Source organism: Scyliorhinus torazame, chromosome 26, assembly GCF_047496885.1.
Source record: "Scyliorhinus torazame isolate Kashiwa2021f chromosome 26, sScyTor2.1, whole genome shotgun sequence".
NCBI classification, from domain to species: domain Eukaryota; kingdom Metazoa; phylum Chordata; class Chondrichthyes; order Carcharhiniformes; family Scyliorhinidae; genus Scyliorhinus; species Scyliorhinus torazame.
The window spans coordinates 44,419,929-44,446,161 of NC_092732.1; the positions used below are offsets into that span (position 1 = coordinate 44,419,929).

At 48.4% G+C, this 26,233-nt stretch overlaps 1 protein-coding gene across 1 annotated transcript in view; it reads left to right on the forward strand.

The window, feature by feature from the left end:
* LOC140402900 (DNA-directed RNA polymerase III subunit RPC3-like) overlaps positions 1-26,233 on the forward strand; it is a gene marked incomplete at its 5' end in the record, with an annotated part of 131,308 nt that overhangs the window by 83,585 nt on the left and 21,490 nt on the right. Inside the window, one exon of the mRNA XM_072490528.1 lies at positions 6,038-6,139. Coding sequence (XP_072346629.1) covers positions 6,038-6,139 — 102 coding nt within the window. The remainder of the gene's footprint in view (positions 1-6,037; positions 6,140-26,233) is intronic.

The following is a 26,233-nucleotide window of genomic DNA, read 5'->3' on the forward strand; positions in this document are numbered from 1 at the left end:
GCCCGTCACACCCTCCCCGAGACTCAGCATCGCCCTTCATACCCTCCCCGAGACTCAGCATCGCTCTTCAAACCCTCCCCGAGTTTCAGCATCGCCCGTCACACCCTCCCCGAGACTCAGCATCGCCCGTCCCACCCTCTCCGAGACTCAGCGTCGCCCGTCACACCCTCCCCGAGACTCCGCATCGCCCGTCACACCCTCCCCGAGACTCAGCATCGCTCTTCAAACCCTCCCCGAGACTCAGCATCGCCCGTCACACCCTCCCCGAGACTCCGCATCGCCCGTCACTCCGTCCCCGAGACTTAGCATCGCTCTTCAAACCCTCCCCGAGTCTCAGCATCGCTCTTCAAACCCTCCCCGAGTCTCAGCATCACCCGTCACACCCTCCCCGAGACTCAGCATCGCTCTTCAAACCCTCCCCGAGTCTCAGCATCGCCCGTCACACCCTCCCCGAGACTCAGCATCGTTCTTCAAACCCTCCCCGAGTCTCAGCGTCACCCTTCATACCCTCCCCGAGACTCAGCATCGCCCGTCACACCCTCCCCGAGACTCAGCATCGCTCTTCAAACCCTCCCCGAGTCTCAGCATCACCCGTCACACCCTCCCCGAGACTCAGCATCGCTCTTCAAACCCTCCCCGAGTCTCAGCATCGCCCGTCACACCCTCCCCGAGACTCAGCATCGTTCTTCAAACCCTCCCCGAGTCTCAGCGTCACCCTTCATACCCTCCCCGAGACTCAGCATCGCCCGTCCCACCCTCTCCGAGACTCAGCGTCGCCCGTCACACCCTCCCCGAGACTCAGCATCGCCCTTCATACCCTCCCCGAGACTCAGCATCGCTCTTCAAACCCTCCCCGAGTTTCAGCATCGCCCGTCACACCCTCCCCGAGACTCAGCATCGCCCGTCCCACCCTCTCCGAGACTCAGCGTCGCCCGTCACACCCTCCCCGAGACTCCGCATCGCCCGTCACACCCTCCCCGAGACTCAGCATCGCTCTTCAAACCCTCCCCGAGACTCAGCATCGCCCGTCACACCCTCCCCGAGACTCAGCATCGCTCTTCATACCCTCCCCGAGTCTCAGCATCGCCCGTCACACCCTCCCCGAGACTCAGCATCGCTCTTCTAACCATCCCCGAGTCTCTGCATCGCCCGTCACACCCTCCCCGAGACTCAGCATCGCCCGTCACACCCTCCTCGAGACTCAGCATCGCCCGTCACACCCTCCCCGAGACTCAACATCGCTCTTCAAACCCTCCCCGAGTCTCAGCATCGCCCGTCACACCCTCCCCGAGACTCAGCATCGCCCGTCACACCCTCCCCGAGTCTCAGCATCGCCCGTCACACCCTCCCCGAGACTCAGCATCGTTCTTCAAACCCTCCCCGAGACTCAGCATCGCCCGTCACACCCTCCCCGAGACTCAGCATCGCTCTTCATACCCTCCCCGAGTCTCAGCATCGCCCGTCACACCCTCCCCGAGACTCAGCATCGCTCTTCAAACCCTCCCCGAGTCTCAGCATCGCCCGTCACACCCTCCTCGAGACTCAGCATCGCCCGTCCCATCCTCCCCGAGACTCAGCATCGCCCTTCATACCCTCCCCGAGACTCAGCATCGCTCTTCAAACCCTCCCCGAGTCTCAGCATCGCCCGTCACACCCTCCCCGAGACTCAGCATCACCCGTCCCACCCTCCCCGAGACTCAGCATCGCCCTTCATACCCTCCCCGAGACTCAGCATCGCTCTTCATACTCTCCCCGCGACTCAGCATCGCCCTTCATACCCTCCCCGAGACTCAGCATCGCTCTTCATACCCTCCCCGAGTCTCAGCATCGCCCGTCACACCCTCCCCGAGACTCAGCATCTCTCTTCAAACCCTCCCCGAGTCTCAGCATCGCCCGTCACACCCTCCTCGAGACTCAGCATCGCCCGTCACACCCTCCCCGAGACTCAGCATCGCCCTTCATACCCTCCCCGAGACTCTACATCGCTCTTCAAACCCTCCCCGAGTCTCAGCATCACTCGTCACTCCCTCCCCGAGACTCAGCATCGCCCGTCACACCCTCTCCGAGACTCAGCATCGCCCGTCACTCCCTCCCCGAGACTCCGCATCGCCCTTCATACCCTCCTCGCGACTCAGCATCGCTCTTCAAACCCTCCCCGAGTCTCAGCATCGCCCGTCACACCCTCCCCGAGACTCAGCATCGCTCTTTATACCCTCCCCGAGACTCAGCATCGCTCTTCAAACCCTCCCCGAGACTCAGCATCGCTCTTCAAACCCTCCCCTTGTCTCAGCATCGCTCTTCAAACCCTCCCCGAGACTCAGCATCACCCGTCACACCCTCCCCGAGACTCAGCATCGCTCTTCAAACCCTCCCCGAGTCTCAGCATCGCCCGTCACACCCTCCCCGAGACTCAGCATCGTTCTTCAAACCCTCCCCGAGTCTCAGCGTCACCCTTCATACCCTCCCCGAGACTCAGCATCGCCCGTCACACCCTCCCCGAGACTCAGCATCGCCCGTCACACCCTCCCCGAGACTCAGCATCACCCGTCCCACCCTCCCCGAGACTCAGCATCGCCCTTCATACCCTCCCCGAGTCTCAGCATCGCCTGTCACACCCTCCCCGAGACTCAGCATCGCTCTTCATACCCTCCCCGAGACTCAGCATCGCCCGTCACACACTCCCCGAGTCTCGGCAACGCCCATCACACCCTCCCCGAGTCTTGGCATCGCCCATCACACCCTCCCCGAGACTCAGCATCACCCTTCATACCCTCCCCGTGTCTCAGCCTCGCTCTCCATACCCTCCCCGAGACTCAGCATCGCCCGTCACACCCTCCCCGAGACTCAGCATCGCCCATCATACCCTCCCCGAGACTCAGCATCGCCCATCATACCCTCCCCGCGTCTCCGTCTCGCCCGTCACACCCTCCCCATCTCCGTCTCTCCTGTCACACTCTCTGCTCTCTCCCCTCCATTCCCTCTCCCACCCTCACCCCCTCCATTCTCTCCTCCATCCCCCTCTCTCTCTTGCTCCCTCCCTCTCCCTCCCCTCTCTCACTCCCTCTCACTCCCATTCTCACTCCATTCCCTCTCCCTGTCTTCTCTCCCTCCACCTCACCCCCCATCTCTCTCTCTATCCCCCTCGACCTGCCTCCCCTCACTACCTCACTCTCCCCTGTCTCCCCTCACTACCTCTCTGTCCCCCGTCTCCCCTCACTACCTCTCTGTCCCCCGCCTCCCCTCACTACCTCACTCTCCCCGCCTCCCCTCACTACCTCGCTCTCCCCCGCCTCCCCTCACTACCTCACTCTCCCCGCCTCCCCTCACTACCTCACTCTCCCCCGCCTCCCCTCACTACCTCGCTCTCCCCGTCTCCCCTCACTACCTCACTCTCCCCGCCTCCCCTCACTACCTCGCTCTCCCCCGCCTCCCCTCACTACCTCACTCTCCCACGCCTCCCCTCACTACCTCGCTCTCCCCGTCTCCCCTCACTACCTCACTGTCCCCGCCTCCCCTCACTACCTAGCTCTCCCCCGCCCCCTCACTACCTCGCTCTCCCCCGCCTCCCCTCACTACCTCACTCTCCCCCGCCTCCCCTCACTACCTCACTCTCCCCCGTCTCCCCTCACTACCTCACTCTCCCCGCCTCCCCTCACTACCTCACTCTCCCCCCGCCTCCCGTCACTACCTCACTCTCCCCGCCTCCCCTCACTACCTCACTCTCCCCCGCCTCCCCTCATTACCTCACTCTCCCCCTTCTCCCCTCACTACCTCGCTCTCCCCGCCACCCCTCACTACCTCGCTCTCCCCCGTCTCCCCTCACTACCTCACTCTCCCCGCCTCCCCTCACTACCTCGCTATCCCCGCCTCCCCTCACTCCCTCACTCTCCCCCCGCCTCCCCTCACTACCTCGCTCTCCCCGCCTCCCCTCACTACCTCGCTCTACCCGCCTCCCCGCACTACCTCGCTCTCCCCGCCTCCCCTCACTACCTCACTCTCCCCCCGCCTCCCGTCACTACCTCGCTCTCCCCCCGCCTCCCCTCACTACCTCACCCTGCCCCCACCTCCCCTCACTACCTCGCTCTCCCCCGCCTCCCCTCACTACCTCGCTCTCCCCCGCCTCCCCTCACTACCTCGCTCTCCCCGTCTCCCCTCACTACCTCACTCTCCCCGCCTCCCCTCACTACCTCGCTCTCCCCCCGCCTCCCCTCACTACCTCACCCTGCCCCCGCCTCCCCTCACTACCTCACTCTCCCACGCCTCCCCTCACTACCTCGCTCTCCCCGTCTCCCCTCACTACCTCACTGTCCCCGCCTCCCCTCACTACCTCGCTCTCCCCCGCCCCCTCACTACCTCGCTCTCCCCGCCTCCTTTCACTACCTCACTCTCCCCCGCCTCCCCTCACTACCTCACTCTCCCCGCCTCCCCTCACTACCTCACTGTCCCCGCCTCCCCTCACTACCTCGCTCTCCCCGTCTCCCCTCACTACCTCACTCTCCCCGCCTCCCCTCACTACCTCGCTCTCCCCCCGCCTCCCCTCACTACCTCACCCTGCCCCCGCCTCCCCTCACTACCTCACTCTCCCACGCCTCCCCTCACTACCTCGCTCTCCCCGTCTCCCCTCACTACCTCACTGTCCCCGCCTCCCCTCACTACCTCACCCTGCCCCCGCCTCCCCTCACTACCTCACTCTCCCACGCCTCCCCTCACTACCTCGCTCTCCCCGTCTCCCCTCACTACCTCACTGTCCCCACCTCCCCTCACTACCTCGCTCTCCCCCGCCCCCTCACTACCTCGCTCTCCCCCGCCTCCCCTCACTACCTCACTCTCCCCCGCCTCCCCTCACTACCTCACTCTCCCCGTCTCCCCTCACTACCTCACTCTCCCTGCCTCCCCTCACTACCTCACTCTCCCCCCGCCTCCCGTCACTACCTCACTCTCCCCGCCTCCCCTTACTACCTCGCTCTCCCCGCCTCCCCTCATTACCTCACTCTCCCCCCTTCTACCCTCACTACCTCGCTCTCCCCGCCACCCCTCACTACCTCGCTCTCCCCCGTCTCCCCTCACTACCTCACTCTCCCCGCCTCCCCTCACTACCTCGCTATCCCCGCCTCCCCTCACTACCTCGCTCTCCCCCGCCTCCCCTCACTACCTCGCTCTCCCCCGCCTCCCCTCACTGCCACGCTCCCCCCTGTCTCCCCTCACTACCTCGCTTTCCCCCGCCTCCCCACACTACCTCGCTCTCCTCGCCTCCCCTCACTACCTCGCTCTCCCCCGTCTCCCCTCACTACCTCACTCTCCCCCCGCCTCCCCTCACTACCTCACTCTCCCCCCGCCTCCCCTCACTACCTCGCTCTCCCCCGCCTCCCCTCACTACCTCGCTCTCCCCCGCCTCCCCTCACTACCTGACTGTCCCCCTGCCTCCCCTCACTACCTCACTCTCCCCCCCGCCTCCCCTCACTACCACGCTCCCCCCTGCCTCCCCTCACTACCTCACTCACCCCCCGCCTCCTCTCACTACCTCGCCCTCCCCGCCTCCCCTCACTACCTCGCTCTCCCCCGCCTCCCCTCACTACCTCACTCTCCCCCGCCTCCACTCACTACCTCACTCTCCCCCGCCTCCCCTCACTACCTCGCTCTCCCCCGCCTCCCCTCACTACCTCACTCTCCCCCGCCTCCCCACACTATCTCGCTCTCCACCCGCCTCCCGTCACTACCTCACTCTCCCCCGCCTCCCCTCACTACCTCACTCTCCCCCGCCTCCCCTCACTACCTCGCTCTCCCCCGCCTCCCCTCACTACCTCACTCTCCCCCGCCTCCCCACACTACCTCGCTCTCCCACGCCTCCCCACACTACCTCGCTCTCCCCCGTCTCCCCTCACTATCTCGCTCTCCCCGCCTCCCCTCACTCCCCCTGCCTGCCTCGCCCTCTCCCTCCCCACAGAACTGGGTCTGACCCACACCATCGACGTCCGTCTTCCACAGAATGTGAACGGATTGATTTCCGCCTTTTCTTTTTCCTTCTCTTATCTTCCAGGAAATTCCCAAAACGCCCGATCACGCTCCTTCCAGAACCTTCTATCTTTACACCGTCAACTTACTGCCAACAGCACGTATGATCCTACAGCGGTGTTACAAGGTAACCACGGCAACAACATATAACCTGGACTTCCAGTACGTAACTCACTCCCGGGTATCTGTTATTCTATATAAACCACTCCGAACCCCTCGATTAGATTCCAGTACGTAACTCACTCCTGGGTATCTGTTATTCTATAAATAAACCACTCCGAACCCCTCGATTAGATTCCAGTCTGTAACTCACTCCCGGGTATCTGTTATTCTATAGATAAACCACCCTGAACCCCTCGATTAGATTCCAGTCGGTAACTCACTCCCGGGTATCTGTTAATCTATATATAAACCACCCTGAACCCCTCGATTCGATTCCAGTCTGTAACTCACTCCCGGGTATCTGTTATTCTATATATAAACCACCCTGAACCCCTCGATTAGATTCCAGTCTGTAACTCACTCTCGGGTATCTGTTATTCTATATATAAACCACTCCGAACCCCTCGATTAGATTCCAGTCTGTAACTCACTCCCGGGTATCTGTTATTCTATATATAAACCACCCCGAACCCCTCGATTAGATTCCAGTCTGTAACTCACTCCCGGGTATCTGTTATTCTATATATAAACCACTCCGAACCCCTCGATTAGATTCCAGTCTGTAACTCACTCCCGGGTGTCTGTTATTCTATATATAAACCACCCTGAACCCCTCGATTAGATTCCAGTCTGTAACTCATTCCCGGGTATCTCTGTAACTCACTCCCGGGTATCTGTTATTCTGTATATAAACCACCCCGAACCCATCGATTAGATTCCAGTCTGTCACTCACTCCCGGGTATCTGTTATTCTGTATATAAACCACCCTGAACCCCTCGATTAGATTCCAGTCTGTAACTCACTCCCGGGTATCTCTGTAACTCACTCCCGGGTATCTGTTATTCTGTATATAAACCACCCCGAACCCATCGATTAGATTCCAGTCTGTCACTCACTCCCGGGTATCTGTTATTCTGTATATAAACCACCCCGAACCCCTCGATTAGATTCCAGTCTGTAACTCACTCCCGGGTGTCTGTTATTCTATATATAAACCATCCCGAACCCCTCGATTAGATTCCAGTCTGTAACTCACTCCCGGGTATCTGTTATTCAATATATAAACCACCCTGAACCCCTCGATTAGATTCCAGTCTGTAACTCATTCCCGGGTATCTGTTATTCAATATATAAACCACCCTGAACCCCTCGATTAGATTCCAGTCTGTAACTCACTCCCAGGTATCTGTTATTCTAGATATAAACCATCCTGAACCCCTCGATTAGATTCCAGTCTGTAACTCACTCCCGGGTATCTGTTATTCTATATATAAACCACCCCGAACCCCTCGATTAGATTGCAGTCTGTAACTCACTCCCGGGTATCTGTTATTCTATATATAAACCACCCCGAACCCCTCGATTAGATTCCAGTCTGTAACTCACTCCCAGGTATCTGTTATTCTAGATATAAACCATCCTGAACCCCTCGATTAGATTCCAGTCTGTAACTCACTCCCGGGTATCTGTTATTCTATATATAAACCACCCCGAACCCCTCGATTAGATTGCAGTCTGTAACTCACTCCCAGGTATCTGTTATTCTATATAAACCACCCTGAACCCCTCGATTAGATTCCAGTCTGTAACTCACTCCCGGGTGTCTGTTATTCTATATATAAACCACCTCGAATCCCTCGATTAGATTCCAGTCTAACTCACCCCCAGGTATCTGTTATTCTATATATAAACCCCCCCGAACCCCTCAATTAGATTCCAGTCTGTAACTCACTCCCGGGTATCTGTTATTCTATATATAAACCACCCCGAACCCCTCAATTAGATTCCAGTCTGTAACTCACTCCCGGGTATCTGTTATTTTATATATAAACCACTCCTAACCCCTCGAATAGATTCCAGTCTGTAACTCACTCCCGGGTATCTGTTATTCTATATAAACCACCCTGAACCCCTCGATTAGTTTTCAGTCTGTAACTCACTCCCGGGTGTCTGTTATTCTATATATAAACCACTCCGAACCCCTCGATTAGATTCCAGTCTGTAACTCAGTCCCGAGTATCTGTTATTCTATATATAAACCATCCCGAACCCCTCGATTAGATTCCAGTCTGTAACTCACTCCCGGGTATCTGTTATTCTAAATATAAACCACCCCGAACCCCTCGATTAGATTCCAGTCTGTAACTCACTCCCGGGTATCTGTTATTCTATATAAACCATCCCGAACCCCTCGATTAGATTCCAGTCTGTAACTCACGCCCTGGTATGTTATTCTATATATAAACCACCCCTAACCCCTCGATTAGATTCCAGTCTGTAACTCACTCCCGGGTATCTGTTATTCTGTATATAAACCACCCCGAACCCCTCGATTAGATTCCAGTCTGTAACTCACTCCCGGGTATCTGTTATTCTATATATAAACCACCACGAACCCCTCGATTAGATTCCAGTCTGTAACTCACTCCCGGGTGTCTGTTATTCTATATATAAACCACCCCGAGCCCCTCGATTAGATTCCAGTCTGTAACTCACTCCCGGGTATCTGTTATTCTAAATATAAACCACCCCGAACCCCTCGATTAGATTCCAGTCTGTAACTCACTCCCGGGTATCTGTTATTCTATATATAAACCACCCCGAACCCCTCGATTAGATTCCAGTCTGTAACTCACGCCCTGGTATGTTATTCTATATATAAACCACCCCGAACCCCTCGATTAGATTCCAGTCTGTAACTCACTCCCGGGTATCTGTTATTCTAAATATAAACCACCCCGAACCCCTCGATTAGATTCCAGTCTGTAACTCACTCCCGGGTATCTGTTATTCTATATATAAACCACCCCGAACCCCTCGATTAGATTCCAGTCTGTAACTCACGCCCTGGTATGTTATTCTATATATAAACCACCCCGAACCCCTCGATTAGATTCCTGTCTGTAACTCACTCCCGGGTATCTGTTATTCTGTATATAAACCACCCTGAACCCCTCGATTAGATTCCAATCTGTAACTCACTCCCGGGTATCTGTTATTCTATATATAAACCACCCCGAACCCCTCGATTAGATTCCGGTCTGTAACTCACTCCCGGGTATCTGTTATTCTATATATAAACCACCCCGAACCCCTCGATTAGATTCCGGTCTGTAACTCACTCCCGGGTATCTGTTATTCTATATATAAACCACCCCGAACCCCTCGATTAGATTCCGGTCTGTAACTCACTCCCGGGTATCTGTTATTCTATATATAAACCACCCCGAACCCCTCGATTAGATTCCAGACTGTAACTCACTCCCGGGTATCTGTTATTCTATATATAAACCATCCCGAACCCCTCGATTAGATTCCAGTCTGTAACTCACTCCCGGGTATCTGTTATTCTATATATAAACCATCCGGAACCCCTCGATTAGATTCCAGTCTGTAACTCACTCCCAGGTATCTGTTATTCTATATAAACCACCCTGAACCCCTCGATTAGATTCCAGTCTGTAACTCACTCCCGGGTATCTGTTATTCTATATAAAAACCACCCCGAACCCCTCGATTAGATTCCAGTCTGTAACTCACGCCCTGGTATGTTATTCTATATATAAACCACCCCGAACCCCTCGATTAGATTCCAGTCTGTAACTCACTCCCGGGTATCTGTTATTCTATATATAAACCACCCCGAACCCCTCGATTATATTCCAGTCTGTAACTCACTCCCGGGTATCTGTTATTCTATATATAAACCATCCCGAACCCCTCGATTAGATTCCAGCCTGTAACTCACTCCCGGGTATCTGTTATTCTTTATAAACCACCCCGAACCCCTCGATTAGATTCCTGTAACTCACTCCCGGGTATCTGTTACTCTATATATAAACCACCCCGAACTCCTCGATTAGATTCCTGTAACTCACTCCCGGGTATCTGTTATTCTATATATAAACCACCCCGAACCCCTCGATTAGATTCCCATCTGTAACTCACTCCCGGGTATCTGTTATTCTGTATATAAACCACCCCGAACCCCTCGATTAGATTCCAGTCGGTAACTCACTCCCGGGTATCTGTTATTCTATATATAATCCACCCCGAACCCCTCGTTTAGATTCCAGTCTGTAACTCACTCCCGGGTATCTGTTCTATATATAAACCACACCGAACCCCTCGATTAGATACCAGTCTGTAACTCACTCCCGGGTATCTGTTATTCTATATATAAACCACCCTGAACACCTCGATTAGATTCCAGTCCGTAACTCACTCCCGGGTATCTGTTATTCTATATAAATCATCCCGAACCCCTCGATTACATTCCAGTCTGTAACTCACTCCCGGGTATCTGTTATTCTATATAAACCACCCCAAATCCCTCGATTAGATTCCAGTCTGTAACTCACTCCCGGGTATCTGTTATTCTATATATAAACCACCCCAAACCCCTCGTTTATATTCCAGTCTGTAACTCACTCCCGGGTATCTGATATTCTATATAAACCACCCCAAACCCCTCGGTTAGATTCCAGTCTGTAACTCACTCCCGGTTATCTGTTATTCTATATATAAACCACCCCGAACCGCTCGATTAGATTCCAGTCTGTAACTCACTCCCGGGTATCTGTTATTCTATATAAACCACCCGAACCCCTCGATTAGATTCCTGTAACTCACTCCCGGGTATCTGTTATTCAATATATAAACCACCCCGAACCCCTCGATTAGATTCCAGTCTGTAACTCACTCCCGGGTATCTGTTATTCAAATAATAACCACCCCGAACCCCTCGATAAGATTCCAGTCTGTTACTCACTCCTGGGTATCTGTTATTCTATATATAAACCACCCCGAACCCCTCGATTAGGTTTTAGTCTGTAACTCACTCCCGGGTATCTGTTATTCTATATATAAACCACCCCGAACCCCCCGATTAGATTCCAGTCTGTAACTCACTCCCGGATATCTGTTATTCTATGTATAAACCACCCCGAACCCCTCGATTAGATTCCAGTCTGTAACTCACTCCCGGGTATCTGTTATTCTATATATAAACCACCCCGAACCCCTCGTTTAGATTCCAGTCTGCAACTCACTCCCGGGTATCTGTTATTCTATATATAAACTACCCTGAACCCCTCGATTAGATTCCAGTGTGTAATTCACTCCCGGGTATCTGTTATTCTATATATAAACCACCCTGAACCCCTCGATTAGATTCCAGTCTGTAACTCACTCCCTGGTATCTGTTATTCTATATAAACCACCCCGAACACCTCGATTAGATTCCAGTCTGTAACTCACTCTCGGGTATCTGTTATTCTATATATAAACCACCCCGAACCCCTCGATTAGATTCCAGTGTGTAACTCACTCCCGGGTATCTGTTATTCTACATATAAAGCATCCCGAACCCCTCAATTAGATTCCAGTCTGTAACTCACTCCCGGGTATCTGTTATTCTATATATAAACCACTCCGAACCCCTCGATTAGATTCCAGTCTGTAACTCACTCCCGGGTATCTGTTATTCTATATAAACCACCCCGAACACCTCGATTAGATTCCAGTCTGTAACTCACTCTCGGGTATCTGTTATTCTATATATAAACCACCCCGAACCCCTCGATTAGATTCCAGTGTGTAACTCACTCCCGGGTATCTGTTATTCTACATATAAAGCATCCCGAACCCCTCGATTAGATTCCAGTCTGTAACTCACTCCCGGGTATCTGTTATTCTACATATAAACCATCCCGAACCCCTCGATTAGATTCCAGCGTGTAACTCACTCACGGATATCTGTTATTCTATATAAACCCCCCCCGAACCCTTCGATTAGATTCCAGTCTGTAACTCACTCCCGGGTATCTGTTATTCTACATATAAACCATCCCGAACCCCTCGATTAGATTCCAGCGTGTAACTCACTCACGGATATCTGTTATTCTATATAAACCCCCCCCGAACCCTTCGATTAGATTCCAGTCTGTAACTCACTACCGGGTATCTGTTATTCTACATATAAACCATCCCGAACCCCTCGATTAAATTCCAGTGTGTAACTCACTCCCTGGTATCTTTTATTCTATATAAACCACCCCGAACCCTTCGATTAGATTCCAGTCTGTAACTCACTCCCGGGTATCTGTTATTCTATATATAAACCACCCCGAACCCTTCGATTAGATTCCAGTCTGTAACTCACTCCCGGGTATTTGTTATTCTGTATATAAACCACTCCGAACCCCTCGATTAGATTCCAGTCTGTAACTCACTCCCGGGTATCTGTTATTCTATATATAAACCACTCCTAACCCCTCGATTAGATTCCAGTCTGTAACTCACTCCCGGGTATCTGTTATTCGAGATAAACCACCCTGAACCCCTCGATTAGTTTTCAGTCTGTAACTCACTCCCGGGTATCTGTTATTCAATATATAAACCACTCCGAACCCCTCGATTAGATTCCAGTCTGTAACTCACTCCCGGGTATCTGTTATTCTATATATAAACCACTCCGAACACCTCGATTAGATTCCAGTCTGTAACTCACTCCCGGGTATCTGTTATTCTATATATAAACCACCCCGAACCGCTCGATTAGATTCCAGTCTGTAACTCACTCCCCGGTATCTGTTATTCTATATAAACCACCCTGAACCCCTCGATTAGATTTCAGTCTGTAACTCACTCCCGGGTATCTGTTATTCTATATATAAACCACTCCGAACCCCTCGTTTAGATTCCAGTCTGTAACTCACTCCCGGGTATCTGTTCTATATATAAACCACCCCGAATCCCTCGATTAGATTCCAGTCTGTAACTCACTCCCAGGTACCTGTTATTCTATGTATAAACCACCCCGAACCCCTCGATTAGATACCAGTCTGTAACTCACTCCCAGGTACCTGTTATTCTATATATAAACCACCCCGAACCCCTCGATTAGATACCAGTCTGTAACTCACTCCGGGTATCTGTTATTCTATATATAAACCACTCTGAACACCTCGATTAGATACCAGTCTGTAACTCACTCCCGGGTATCTGTTATTCTATAGATAAACCACCCTGAACACCTCGATTAGATTCCAGTCTCTAACTCACTCCCGGGTATCTGTTATTCTATATAAACCACCCCGAACCCCTCGTTTAGATTCCAGTCTGTAACTCACTCCCGGGTATCTGTTATTCTACATATAAACCATCCCGAACCCCTTGATTAGATTCCAGTGTGTAACTCACTCCCGGGTATCTGTTATTCTATATAAACCCCCCCCAGACCCTTGGATTAGATTCCAATCTGTAACTCACTCCCGGGTATCTGTTATTCTATATATAAACCACTCCGAACCCCTCGATTAGATTCCAGTCTGTAACTCACTCCCGGGTATCTGTTATTCTATATATAAACCACTCCGAATCCCTCGATTAGATTCCAGTCTGTAACTCACTCCCGGGTATCTGTTATTCTATATATAAACCACCCCGAACCCCTCGATTAGATTCCAGTCTGTAACTCACTCCCAGGTATCTGTTATTCTATGTAAACCACCCTGAACCCCTCGATTAGATTTCAGTCTGTAACTCACTCCCGGGTATCTGTTATTCTATATATAAACCACTCCGAACCCCTCGTTTAGATTCCAGTCTGTAACTCACTCCCGGGTATCTGTTCTATATATAAACCACCCCGAACCCCTCGATTAGATTCCAGTCTGTAACTCACTCCCAGGTATCTGTTATTCTATATATAAACCACTCCGAACACCTCGATTAGATTCCAGTCTGTCACTCACTCCTGGGTATCTGTTATTCTATATATAAACCACCCTGAACCCCTCGATTCGGTTTTAGTCTGTAACTCACTCCCGGGTATCTGTTATTCTATATATAAACTACCCCGAAACTCTCGATTAGATTCCAGTCTGTAACTCACTCCCGGGTATCTGTTATTCTATATATAAACCACCCCGAACCCCTCGATTAGATTCCAGTCTGTAACTCACTCCCGGGTATCTGTTATTCTATGTATAAACCACCCCGAACCCCTCGATTAGATTCCAGTCTGTAACTCACTCCCGGGTATCTGTTATTCTATATATAAACCACCCCGTACCCCTCGATTAGATTCCAGTCTGTAACTCACTCCCGGGTATCTGTTATTCCATACATAAACCATCCCGAACCCCTCGATTAGATTCCAGTGTGTAACTCACTCCCGGGTATCTGTTATTCTATATAAACCCCCACCAAACCCTTCGATTAGATTCCAGTCTGTAACTCACTCCCGGGTATCTTTTATTCTATATAAATCACCCTGAACCCCTCGATTAGATTCCAGTCTGTAACTCACTCCCGGGTATCTGTTATTCTATATATAAACCACCCTGAACCCCTCGATTAGATTCCAGTCTGTAACTCACTCCCGGGTATCTGTTATTGTATATATAAACCATCCCGAACTCCTCGATTAGATTCCAGTCTGTAACTCACTCCCGGGTATCTGTTATTTTATATATAAACCACTCCTAACCCCTCGAATAGATTCCAGTCTGTAACTCACTCCCGGGTATCTGTTATTCTATATAAACCACCCTGAACCCCTCGATTAGTTTTCAGTCTGTAACTCACTCCCGGGTGTCTGTTATTCTATATATAAACCACTCCGAACCCCTCGATTAGATTCCAGTCTGTAACTCACTCCCGGGTATCTGTTATTCTATATATAAACCACCCTGAACCCCTCGATTAGATTCCAGTCTGTAACTCACTCCCGGGTATCTGTTATTCTATATATAAACCACCCCGAACCCCTCGATTAGATTCCAGTCTGTAACTCACTCCCGGGTATCTGTTATTCAAATATAAACCACCCCGAACCCCTCGATAAGATTCCAGTCTGTCACTCACTCCTGGGTATCTGTTATTCTATATATAAACCACACCGAACCCCTCGATTAGGTTTTAGTCTGTAACTCACTCCCAGGTACCTGTTATTCTATATATAAACCACCCCGAACCCCTCGATTAGATACCAGTCTGTAACTCACTCCCAGGTACCTGTTATTCTATATATAAACCACCCCGAACCCCTCGATTAGATACCAGTCTGTAACTCACTCCGGGTATCTGTTATTCTATATATAAACCACTCTGAACACCTCGATTAGATACCAGTCTGTAACTCACTCCCGGGTATCTGTTATTCTATAGATAAACCACCCTGAACACCTCGATTAGATTCCAGTCTCTAACTCACTCCCGGGTATCTGTTATTCAATTAAACCACCCCGAACCCCTCGTTTAGATTCCAGTCTGTAACTCACTCCCGGGTATCTGTTATTCTACGTATAAACCATCCCAAACCCCTCGATTAGATTCCAGTGTGTAACTCACTCCCGGGTATCTGTTATTCTATATAAACCCCCCCCAGACCCTTCGATTAGATTCCAGTCTGTAACTCACTCCCGGGTATCTGTTATTCTATATATAAACCACCCCGAACCCCTCGATTAGATTCCAGTCTGTAACTCACTCCCAGGTATCTGTTATTCTATGTATAAACCACCCCGAACCCCTCGATTAGATTCCAGTCTGTAACTCTCTCCCGGGTATCTGTTATTCTATATATAAACCACCCCGTACCCCTCGATTAGATTCCAGTCTGTAACTCACTCCCGGGTATCTGTTATTCTACATATAAACCATCCCGAACCCCTCGATTAGATTCCAGTGTGTAACTCACTCCCGGTTATCTGTTATTCTATATATAAACCACTCCGACCCCCTCGATTAGATTCCAGTCTGTAACTCACTCCTGGGTATCTGTTATTCTATATATAAACCACCCCGAACCCCTCGATTAGATTCCAGTCTGTAACTCACTCCCGGGTATCTGTTATTCTATATATAAACCACCCCAAACCCCTCGATTAGATTCCAGTCTGTAACTCACTCCCGGGTATCTGTTATTCTATATATAAACCAACCTGAACCCCTCGATTAGATTCCAATCTGTAACTCACTCCCGGGTATCTGTTATTCTCAATATAAACCACCCCAAACCCCTCGATTAGATTCCAGTCTGTAACTCACTCCCGGGTAATTGTTATTCTATATATTAACCACCCTGAACCCCTCGATTAGATTCCAGTCTGTAACTCACTCCTGGGTATCTGTTATTCTATATATAAACCACACCGAACCCCTCGATTAGATTCCAGTCTGTAACTCACTCCCGGGTATCTGTTATTCTATATATAAACCACCCCGAACCCCTCGATTAGATTCCAGTCTGTAACTCACTCCCGGGTATCTGTTATTCTATATATAAACCACCCTGAAACACTCGATTAGATTCCAGTCTGTAACTCACTCCCGGGTATCTGTTATTCTATATATAAAGCACCCTGAACCCCTCGATTAGATTCCAGTCTGTAACTCACTCCCGGGTATCTGTTATTCTATATATAAACCACCCCGAACCCCTTGATTAGATTCCAGTCTGTAACTCACTCCCGGGTATCTGTTATTCTGTATATAAACCACCCTGAACCCCTCGATTAGATTCCAGTCTGTAACTCACCCCCGGGTATCTGTTATTCTATATATAAACCACCCCGAACCCCTCGATTAGATTCCAGTCCGTAACTCACTCCCGGGTATCTGTTATTCTATATATAAACCACCCCAAACCCCTCGATTAGATTCCAGTCTGTAACTCACTCCCTGGTATCTGTTATTCTATATATAAACCACCCTGAACACCTCAATTAGATTCCAGTCTGTAACTCACTCCCGGGTATCTGTTATTCTATATATAAACCACCCTGAACCCCTCGATTAGATTCCAGTCTGTAACTCACTGCCGGATCTGTTATTCTATATATAAACCACCCCAAACCCCTCGATTAGATTCCAGTCTGTAACTCACTGCCGTGTATCTGTTATTCTGTATATAAACTACCCCGAACCCCTCGATTAGATTCCAGTCTGTAACTCAATCCCGGGTATCTGTTATTCTATATATAAACCACCCTGAAGCCCTCGATTAGATTCCAGTCTGTAACTCACTCCCGGGGATCCGTTATTCTGTATATAAACCACCCCAAACCCTCGATTAGATTCCAGACTGTAACTCACTCCCGGGTATCTGTTATTCTATATATAAACCACCCCGAACCCCTCGATTAGATTCCAGTCTGTAACTCACTCCCGGGTATCTGTTATTCTATATATAAACCAACCCGAACCCCTCGATTAGATTCCAGTCTGTAACTCACTCCCGGGTATCTGTTATTCTATATATAAACCACCCCGAACCCCTCGATTAGATTCCAGTCTGTAACTCACTCCCGGGTATCTGTTTTTCTATATATAAACCACTCTGAACCCCTCGATTAGATTCCAGTCTGTAACTCACTCCCGGGGATCTGTTATTCTATATATAAACCACACTGAACCCCTCGATTAGATTCCAGTCTGTAACTCACTCCCGGATATCTGTTATTCTATATATAAACCACCCAAAACCCCTCGATTAGATTCCAGTCTGTAACTCACTCCCGGGTATCTGTTATTCTATATGTAAACCACCCCGAACCCCTCGATTAGATTCCAGTCTGTAACTCACTCCCGGGTATCTGTTATTCTATATATAAACCACCCTGAACCCCTCGATTAGATTCCAGTCTGTAACTCACTCCCGGGTATCTGTTATTCTATATATAAACCACCCCAAACCCCTCGTTTAGATTCCAGTCAGTAACTCACTCCCGTGTATCTGTTATTCTATATATAAACCACCCTGAACCCCTCGATTAGATTCCAGTCTGTAACTCACTCCCGGGTATCTGTTATTCTATATATAAACCACCCTGAACCCCTCGATTAGATTCCAGTCTGTAACTCACTCCCGGGTATCTGTTATTCTATATATAAACCACCCTGAACCCATCGTTTAGATTCCAGTCTGTAACTCACTCCCGGGTATCTGTTATTCTATATATAAACCACCCCAAACCCCTCGTTTAGATTCCAGTCTGTAACTCACTCCCGGGTATCTGTTATTCTATATATAAACCACCCTGAACCCCTCGATTAGATTCCAGTCTGTAACTCACTCCCGGGTATCTGTTATTCTATATATAAACCACCCTGAACCCATCGTTTAGATTCCAGTCTCTAACTCACTCCCGGGTATCTGTTATTCTATATAAACCACCCTGAACCCCTCGATTAGATTCCAGTCTGCAACTCACTCCCGGGTATCTGTTATTCTACATATAAACCATCCCGAACCCCTCGATTAGATTCCAGTGTGTAACTCACTCCCGGGTATCTGTTATTCTATATAAACCCCCCCCAAACCCTTCGACTAGATTCCAGTCTGTAACTCACTCCCGGGTATCTTTTATTCTATATAAACCACCCTGAACCCCTCGATTAGATTCCAGTCTGTCACTCACTCCCGGGTATCTGTTATTCTATATATAAACCATTCCGAACCCCTCGATTAGATTCCAGTCTGTAACTCACTACCGGGTACCTGTTATTCTACATATAAACCATCCCGAACCCCTCGATTAGATTCCAGTGTGTAACTCACTCCCGGGTATCTTTTATTCTATATAAACCACCCCGAACCCTTTGATTAGATTCCAGTCTGTAACTCACTCCCGGGTATCTGTTACTCTATATATAAACCACTCCGAACCCTCGATTAGATTCGAGCCTGTAACTCACTCCCGGGTATCTGTTATTCTATATATAAACCACCCCGAACCCCTCGATTAGATTCCAGTCTGTAACTCACTCCCAGGTATCTGTTGTTCTATGTATAAACCACCCCGAACCCCTCGATTAGATTCCAGTCTGTAACTCTCTCCCGGGTATCTGTTATTCTATATATAAACCACCCCGTACCCCTCGATTAGATTCCAGTCTGTAACTCACTCCCGGGTATCTGTTATTCTACATATAAACCATCCCGAACCCCTCGATTAGATTCCAGTGTGTAACTCACTCCCGGTTATCTGTTATTCTATATATAAACCACTCCGAACCCCTCGATTAGATTCCAGTCTGTAACTCACTCCTGGGTATCTGTTATTCTATATAAACCAACCTGAACCCCTCGATTAGATTCCAATCTGTAACTCACTCCCGGGTATCTGTTATTCTCAATATAAACCACCCCAAACCCCTCGATTAGATTCCAGTCTGTAACTCACTCCCGGGTAATTGTTATTCTATATATTAACCACCCTGAACCCCTCGATTAGATTCCAGTCTGTAACTCACTCCTGGGTATCTGTTATTCTATATATAAACCACACCGAACCCCTCGATTAGATTCCAGTCTGTAACTCACTCCCGGGTATCTGTTATTCTATATATAAACCACCCCGAACCCCTCGATTAGATTCCAGTCTGTAACTCACTCCCGGGTATCTGTTATTCTATATATAAACCACCCTGAAACACTCGATTAGATTCCAGTCTGTAACTCACTCCCGGGTATCTGTTATTCTATATATAAAGCACCCTGAACCCCTCGATTAGATTCCAGTCTGTAACTCACTCCCGGGTATCTGTTATTCTATATATAAACCACCCCGAACCCCTTGATTAGATTCCAGTCTGTAACTCACTCCCGGGTATCTGTTATTCTGTATATAAACCACCCTGAACCCCTCGATTAGATTCCAGTCTGTAACTCACCCCCGGGTATCTGTTATTCTATATATAAACCACCCCGAACCCCTCGATTAGATTCCAGTCCGTAACTCACTCCCGGGTATCTGTTATTCTATATATAAACCACCCCAAACCCCTCGATTAGATTCCAGTCTGTAACTCACTCCCTGGTATCTGTTATTCTATATATAAACCACCCTGAACACCTCAATTAGATTCCAGTCTGTAACTCACTCCCGGGTATCTGTTATTCTATATATAAACCACCCTGAACCCCTCGATTAGATTCCAGTCTGTAACTCACTGCCGGATCTGTTATTCTATATATAAACCACCCCAAACCCCTCGATTAGATTCCAGTCTGTAACTCACTGCCGTGTATCTGTTATTCTGTATATAAACTACCCCGAACCCCTCGATTAGATTCCAGTCTGTAACTCAATCCCGGGTATCTGTTATTCTATATATAAACCACCCTGAAGCCCTCGATTAGATTCCAGTCTGTAACTCACTCCCGGGGATCCGTTATTCTGTATATAAACCACCCCAAACCCTCGATTAGATTCCAGACTGTAACTCACTCCCGGGTATCTGTTATTCTATATATAAACCACCCCGAACCCCTCGATTAGATTCCAGTCTGTAACTCACTCCCGGGTATCTGTTATTCTATATAAACCATCCCGAACCCCTCGATTAGATTCCAGTCTGTAACTCACTCCCGGGTATCTGTTATTCTATATATAAACCAACCCGAACCCCTCGATTAGATTCCAGTCTGTAACTCACTCCCGGGTATCTGTTATTCTATATATAAACCACCCCGAACCCCTCGATTAGATTCCAGTCTGTAACTCACTCCCGGGTATCTCTGATTCTATATATAAACCACCCTGAACCCCTCGATTCGATTCCAGTCTGTAACTCACTCCCGGGTATCTGTTATTCTATATATAAACCACCCCGAACCCCTCGATTAGATTCCAGTCCGTAACTCACTCCCGCGTATCTGTTTTTCTATATATAAACCACTCTGAACCCCTCGATTAGATTCCAGTCTGTAACTCACTCCCGGGTATCTGTTTTTCTATATATAAACCACTCTGAACCCCTCGATTAGATTCCAGTCTGTAACTCACTCCCGGGGATCTGTTATTCTATATATAAACCACCCTGAACCCCTCGATTAGATTCCAGTCTGTAACTCACTCCCGGATATCTGTTATTCTATATATAAACCACCCAAAACCCCTCGATTAGATTCCAGTCTGTAACTCACTCCCGGGTATCTGTTATTCTATATGTAAACCACCCCGAACCCCTCGATTAGATTCCAGTCTGTAACTCACTCCCGGGTATCTGTTATTCTATATATAAACCACCCTGAACCCCTCGATTAGATTCCAGTCTGTAACTCACTCCCGGGTATCTGTTATTCTATATATAAACCACCCCAAACCCCTCGTTTAGATTCCAGTCAGTAACTCACTCCCGTGTATCTGTTATTCTATATATAAACCACCCTGAACCCCTCGATTAGATTCCAGTCTGTAACTCACTCCCGGGTATCTGTTATTCTATATATAAACCACCCTGAACCCCTCGATTAGATTCCAGTCTGTAACTCACTCCCGGGTATCTGTTATTCTATATATAAACCACCCTGAACCCATCGTTTAGATTCCAGTCTGTAACTCACTCCCGGGTATCTGTTATTCTATATATAAACCACCCCAAACCCCTCGTTTAGATTCCAGTCTGTAACTCACTCCCGGGTATCTGTTATTCTATATATAAACCACCCTGAACCCCTCGATTAGATTCCAGTCTGTAACTCACTCCCGGGTATCTGTTATTCTATATATAAACCACCCTGAACCCATCGTTTAGATTCCAGTCTGTAACTCACTCCCGGGTAACTGTTATTCTATATATAAACCACCCTGAATCCCTCGATTAGATTCCAGTCTGTCCCTCACTCCCGGGTATCTGTTATTCTATATATAAACCACCCCGAACCCCTCGATTAGATTCCAGTCTGTAACTCACTCCCGGGTATCTGTTATTCTGTATATAAACCACCCTGAACCCCTCGATTAGATTCCAGTCTGTAACTCACTCCCGGGTATCTGTTATTCAAATATAAACCACCCTGAACCCCTCGATTAGATTCCAGTCTGTAACTCACTCCCGGGTATCTTTTATTCTATATATAAACCACCCCGAACCCCTCGATTAGATTCCAGTCTGTAACTCACTCCCGGGTGTCTGTTATTCTATGTATAAACCACCCTGAACCCCTCGATTAGATTCCAGTCTGTAACTCACTCCCGGGTATCTGTTATTCAAATATAAACCACCCTGAACCCCTCGATTAGATTCCAGTCTGTAACTCACTCCCGGGTATCTGTTATTCTATATATAAACCACCCCGAACCCCTCGTTTAGATTCCAGTCTGTAACTCACTCCCGGGTATCTGTTATTCTATATATAAACCACCCTGAACCCCTCGATTAGATTCCAGTCTGTAACTCACTCCCGGGTATCTGTGATTCTATATATAAACCACCCTGAACCCCTCGATTAGATTCCAGTCTGTAACTCACTCCCGGGTATCTGTTATTCTATATATAAACCACCCTGAACCCCTCGATTAGATTCCAGTCTGTAACTCACTCCCGGGTATCTGTTATTCTATATGTAAACCACCCTGAACCCCTCGTTTAGATTCCAGTCTGTAACTCACTCCCGGGTATCTGTTATTCTATATATAAACCACCCCAAACATCTCGTTTAGATTCCAGTCTGTAACTCACTCCCGGGTATCTGTTATTCTATATATAAACCACCCCGAACCCCTCGATTAGATTCCAGTCTGTAACTCACTCCCGTGTATCTGTTATTCTGTATATAAACCACCCCGAACCCCTCGATTAGATTCCAGTCTGTAACTCAATCCCGGGTATCTGTTATTCTATATATAAACCACCCTGAAGCCCTCGATTAGATTCCAGTCTGTAACTCACTCCCGGGTATCTGTTATTCTATATAAACCATCCCGAACCCCTCGATTAGATTCCAGTCTGTAACTCACTCCCGGGTATCTGTTATTCTATATATAAACCAACCCGAACCCCTCGATTAGATTCCAGTCTGTAACTCACTCCCGGGTATCTGTTATTCTATATATAAACCACCCGAACCCCTCGATTAGATTCCAGTCTGTAACTCACTCCCGGGTATCTGTTTTTCTATATATAAACCACTCTGAACCCCTCGATTAGATTCCAGTCTGTAACTCACTCCCGGGGATCTGTTATTCTATATATAAACCACCCTGAACCCCTCGATTAGATTCCAGTCTGTAACTCACTCCCGGATATCTGTTATTCTATATATAAACCACCCAAAACCCCTCGATTAGATTCCAGTCTGTAACTCACTCCCGGGTATCTGTTATTCTATATATAAACCACCCCGAACCCCTCGATTAGATTCCAGTCTGTAACTCACTCCCGGGTATCTGTTATTCTATATATAAACCACCCTGAACCCTTCGATTAGATTCCAGTCTGTAACTCACTCCCGGGTATCTGTTATTCTATATATAAACCACCCCAAACCCCTCGTTTAGATTCCAGTCTGTAACTCACTCCCGTGTATCTGTTATTCTATATATAAACCACCCTGAACCCCTCGATTAGATTCCAGTCTGTAACTCACTCCCGGGTATCTGTTATTCTATATATAAACCACCCTGAACCCCTCGTTTAGATTCCAGTCTGTAACTCACTCCCGGGTATCTGTTATTCTATATATAAACCACCCCAAACATCTCGTTTAGATTCCAGTCTGTAACTCACTCCCGGGTATCTGTTATTCTATATATAAACCACCCCGAACCCCTCGATTAGATTCCAGTCTGTAACTCACTCCCGGGTATCTGTTATTCTATATATAAACCACCCCAAACCCCTCGTTTAGATTCCAGTCTGTAACTCCCGGGTATCTGTTATTCTATATATAAACCACCCTGAACCCCTCGATTAGATTCCAGTCTGTAACTCACTCCCGGGTATCTGTTATTCTATATATAAACCACCCTGAACCCCTCGATTAGATTCCAGTCTGTAACTCACTCCCGGGTATCTGTTATTCTATATATAAACCATCCCGAACCCCTCGATTAGATTCCAGTCTGTAACTCACTCCCGGGTATCTGTTATTCTATATATAAACCACCCCGAACCACTCGATTAGATTCCAGTCTGTAACTCACTCCCGGGTATCTGTTATTCTGTATATAAACCACCCCGAACCCCTCGATTAGATTCCAGTCAGTAACTCACTCCCGCGTATCTGTTATTCTATATATAAACCACCCCGAACCCCTCGATTAGATTCCAGTCTGTAACTCAATCCCGGGTATCTGTTATTCTATATATAAACCACCCCGAACCCTCGATTAGATTCCAGTCTGTAACTCACTCCCGGGTGTCTGTTATTCTATATATAAACCACCGCGAACCCCTCGATTAGATTCCAGTCTGTAACTCACTCCCGGGTATCTGTTATTCTATATATAAACCACCCCGAACCCCTCGATTAGATTCCAGTCTGTAACTCACTCCCGGGTATCTGTTATTCTATATGTAAACCACCCTGAACCCCTCGTTTAGATTCCAGTCTGTAACTCACTCCCGGGTATCTGTTATTCTATATATAAACCACCCCAAACATCTCGTTTAGATTCCAGTCTGTAACTCACTCCCGGGTATCTGTTATTCTATATATAAACCATCCCGAACCCCTCGATTAGATTCCAGTCTGTCACTCACTCCCGGGTATCTGTTATTCTATATATAAACCATCCCGAACCCTCGATTAGATTCCAGTCTGTAACTCACTCCCGGGTTTCTGATATTCTATATATAAACCACCCCGAACCCCTCGATTAGATTGCAGTCTGTAACTCACTCCCGGGTATCTGTTACTCGATATATAAACCACCCCGAACCCCTCGATTAGATTGCAGTCTGTAACTCACTCCCGGGTATCTGTTATTCTATATATAAACCACCCTGAACCCCTCGATTAGATTCCAGTCTGTAACTCACTCCCGGGTATCTGTTATTCTATATATAAACCACCCCGAACCCCTCGATTAGATTCCAGTCTGTAACTCACTCCCGGGTATCTGTTATTCTATATATAAACCACCACGAACCCCTCGATTAGATTCCAGTCTGTAACTCACTCCCGGGTATCTGTTATTCTATATATAAACCACCCCGAACCCCTCGATTAGATTCCAGTCTGTACCTCACTCCCGGGTATCTGTCATTCTCTATATAAACCATCCCGAACCCCTCGATTAGATTCCAGTCAGTAACTCACTCCCGGGTATCTGTTATTCTATATATAAACCATCCCGAACCCCTCGTTTAGATTCCAGTCTGTAACTCACTCCCGGGTATCTGTTATTCTATACATAAACCACCCCGAACCCCTCGATTAGATTCCAGTCTGTAACTCACTCCCGGGTATCTGTTCTATATATAAACCACCCCGAACCCCTCGATTAGATTCCAGTCTGTAACTCATCCCAGGTATCTGTTATTCTATATATAAACCACCCTGAACCCCTCGATTAGATTCCAGTCTGTAACTCACTCCCGGGTATCTGTTATTCTATATATAAACCACCCCGAACCCCTCGATTAGATTCCAGTCTGTAACTCACTCCCGGGTATCTGTTATTCTGTATATAAACCACCCCGAACCCCTCGATTAGATTCCAGTCTGTAACTCACTCCCGGGTATCTGTTATTCTATATATAAACCACCACGAACCCCTCGATTAGATTCCAGTCTGTAACTCACTCCCGGGTATCTATTATTCTATATATAAACCACCCCGAACCCCTCGATTAGATTCCAGTCTGTACCTCACTCCCGGGTATCTGTCATTCTCTATATAAACCATCCCGAACCCCTCGATTAGATTCCAGTCAGTAACTCACTCCCGGGTATCTGTTATTCTATATATAAACCATCCCGAACCCCTCGTTTAGATTCCAGTCTGTAACTCACTCCCGGGTATCTGTCATTCTCTATATAAACCATCCCGAACCCCTCGATTAGATTCCAGTCTGTAACTCACTCCCGGGTATCTGTTATTCTATATATAAACCACCCCGAACCCCTCGATTAGATTCCAGTCTGTAACTCACTCCCGGGTATCTGTTATTCTGTATATAAACCACCCCGAACCCCTCGATTAGATTCCAATCTGTAACTCACTCCCGGGTATCTGTTATTCTATATATAAACCACCCCGAACCCCTCGATTAGATTCCAGTCTGTAACTCACTCCCGGGTATCTGTTATTCTATATA